General features: G+C 72.1%; 2 protein-coding genes across 2 annotated transcripts; one reads left to right on the top strand and one right to left on the bottom strand.

Annotated features, from left to right (window-relative positions):
* Position 1: 1 nt before the first annotated feature.
* AURANDRAFT_6984 (hypothetical protein) lies at positions 2 to 658 on the bottom strand (the record flags this gene model as incomplete). The annotated part of the gene is made up of 1 exon (XM_009044396.1): positions 2 to 658. A coding segment is annotated over one exon (657 nt), but the record flags the coding sequence as incomplete, so codon positions are not given.
* Positions 659 to 1,978: 1,320 nt separating this feature from the next.
* On the top strand, positions 1,979 to 2,623 carry AURANDRAFT_6958 (hypothetical protein; the record flags this gene model as incomplete). The annotated part of the gene is made up of 1 exon (XM_009044399.1): positions 1,979 to 2,623. A coding segment is annotated over one exon (645 nt), but the record flags the coding sequence as incomplete, so codon positions are not given.
* Between the last annotated feature and the right edge of the window lie 19 nt (positions 2,624 to 2,642).

Genomic DNA, 2,642 nt, shown 5'->3' with positions numbered 1-2,642 from the left:
CGTGGACGGCCTGGTAGGCGAGGTAGAGGAAGTGGGGGTCCTTCGAAGAGAACTTGGCGTCGACGATCTTCAGCGCCCGCTCGGCGTAGAGCGCCGTCGTGTGGACGCCGTCGTAGCCGGCGAAGGCGTCGGCGCCCAGGGGCCCGTCGTCCTCCCACAAATTCCGCCCCGTGGCGCCGTGGGTCGTCGACGACGTCAGGTTGCCGCGGACGGAGAACGACTCCGTCGTCGAGTGCGCAAAGTGGTCGCCGCCGCCCGTCAAGATGCCGAAGAAGCTGTCGAAGCCCCGCCGCCGCGGCAGGTACTTGGGCGTGTGGAAGCCCAGGTGCCACTTGCCGACGGCCGACGTGCCGTAGCCCCGGGCCCCGAGCTTGTCCGCGAGCGTCGCGACGGTGAGGTCCAAACCCCGCGGCTCCGTGCCGTGGATGACGCTGTCCTGGAGGCCGAGGGCGACGGCGTGCCGGCCCGTGAGCAGCATGGCCCGCGACGGCGTGCACTCCGCCGCGCCGTAGAGCGCCTCGAAGGCCACGCCCTCGGCGGCGAGGGCGTCGAGCTGGGGCGTCGCGCCGCCGAGGTCGCCGCTGCCCTGGTACCCGACGTCGCTCCAGCCGAGGTCGTCGACGACGGCGAGGACGATGTGGGGGCGCTCGTCGTCGGCTCGAGCGCGCGCCGCCCAGGCGAGCGCCAGGGCGGCGGCGCGCCGCAGGCTGCCCCACCCCATTGTCACCTAAAACGCGGTTCAACCAGCCTTCAGCGTCCCAGCTCTTTCGGCGCGAGCTGCTCAAACTGAGAGCACTCTGCGCGGATCATCGGCCTGCGCGCCGCACCCGACGCGGCCCGTCGGCGGTAGAAGCGAGCGCATGGACTCGCAGGACGACGCGTCGCAGGCCGGCGGCTCGCAGCTCGGCGACGACGGGTCGCAGCTCGGCGACGACGGCTCGCAGCTCGGCGACGACGGCTCGCAGCTCGGCGACGACGGCTCGCAGCTCGGCGAGGGGTCCCAGGCCGACGCCGGGGAGCTCGTGGACCTGACGCAGGACGACTCGCAGGTCGACGCGCCCAAGGCGCCGAAGAAGAAGCCCGAGGCGACCTTCGCCGGGCGCCTGCCGCTGTCGTTCGGGTCCGGCGCGGCGCGCGAGGGCAAGGCGACGCTCCTCGTCGAGCTCGACGGCCGCGCGGGCGGCTTCGGCGTCGACACGGGCGCCATCGGCCGCGCGTCCTTCCCGAAGGTCGACGGCAAGCGCGCGTTCCGCCTCGACCTCCGGGGCCAGGAGTACGCCGCGACGATCCGGCCCTGCCCGACCATGCTCGTGCTCAACGTCGCCGGCGGCGAGGCCAAGGTCGAGTCCATCGTCTCCGAGTACGTGACCCTCAAGCACACGCGCGACGCGACGCGCGACGACGCGATCATCGACGGCGCCTACGACGCCGGCTACGGGACCTACGCGGGCGACGTCGACGTCAACCGCAAGGGCCGCAAGCGGAGCCCCCGGCCGGGCGACGGGTCCGACTCCGACTCGGGCAGCGACGTCGTCGAGGTGCCCAAGAAGAAGCGCAAGCCCGCGCCGAAGAAGAAGGCCGCCGCGGGCCGCGGCAAGAAGTAAGGGGGCGCGCCTCGCCGCGTGTGCGGTTGTGTCACGCCGAGCGAGCTCGCCGGCGTAGTCGTGATGGCGAACATGGCGGCGTCGCGCGCGTGTCCGATGCCGATGTTGCAGCATGGTTGCCGTGCAATTGCCTCAGAGGAAGCCTTGGCCAATTGGCCTGCCTTGGTCGACGTCGACGTCGCGACCAAACCTGTTAGGTCCAAGGCCTGTCTCTCCTCGCCGCGTCCGCAGCTGTCTCCGTATCGAGGCCTTGTCGACGCGCTGTTCGCGTCCAAGGTCTGTCTCTCCTCGCCCGCGTCCGCAGCTGCGCTCTCCCCGCCCATCAAGAAGCGCCCTCCGCGACACTCATGGCGACGCCGCGCACGGCGCAGTGCTGGGCCGCGTCGGCGCCCAAGGAGAAGCTGCACAAGACCGCCGTGGAGCTCGCGCCTTTGGGCCACAACGGCGTCGAGGTCAAGGTGACGCACTGCGCGATCTGCGGCAGCGACGTGCACCTCCTCGAGGCCGACGGCGGCTACGCGGACTTTGGCGCGTGGCCGAAGAAGCAGGTCTGCGGCCACGAGATCGTCGGCAAGGTCACGGGCGTCGGCGCGGGCGTCGGCCACCTCGCGGTCGGCCAGCGCGTGGGCGTCGGCTGGCAGAACGGCGCCTGCCACGACTGCGAGTGGTGCCTCAACGGCGACGAGCAGCTCTGCCCCGCGGTGTCGTGCACGTGCTGCGAGGGCCAGGTCGGGGGCTTCGCGGACTACGTCCGGCTCGCGGACGCCAGGTTCGCCTACGCGCTGCCCGACTCCCTCGACTCGGCGAAGACGGCGCCCCTGCTCTGCGGCGGCCAGACCGTGTGGACGCCCCTGCGCCAGCAGGCGAAGCGCGACGACCGCGTCGGCATCCTCGGGCTCGGCGGCCTCGGTTCCATGGCGCTGACGTTCGCGGGCAAGATGGGCTTCCGCCGCGTCGTCGCCGTGTCGTCGTCGGGCGCGAAGAAGGACAAGGCGCTGGCCCTCGGCGCGACGGACTACTGCGACCACTCGTCGGCCG

The sequence above is a fragment of the Aureococcus anophagefferens genome (genome assembly GCF_000186865.1).
Source record: "Aureococcus anophagefferens unplaced genomic scaffold AURANscaffold_295, whole genome shotgun sequence".
Lineage (NCBI taxonomy): Eukaryota > Pelagophyceae > Pelagomonadales > Pelagomonadaceae > Aureococcus > Aureococcus anophagefferens.
This window is presented reverse-complemented; position numbering and strand designations above follow the sequence as displayed.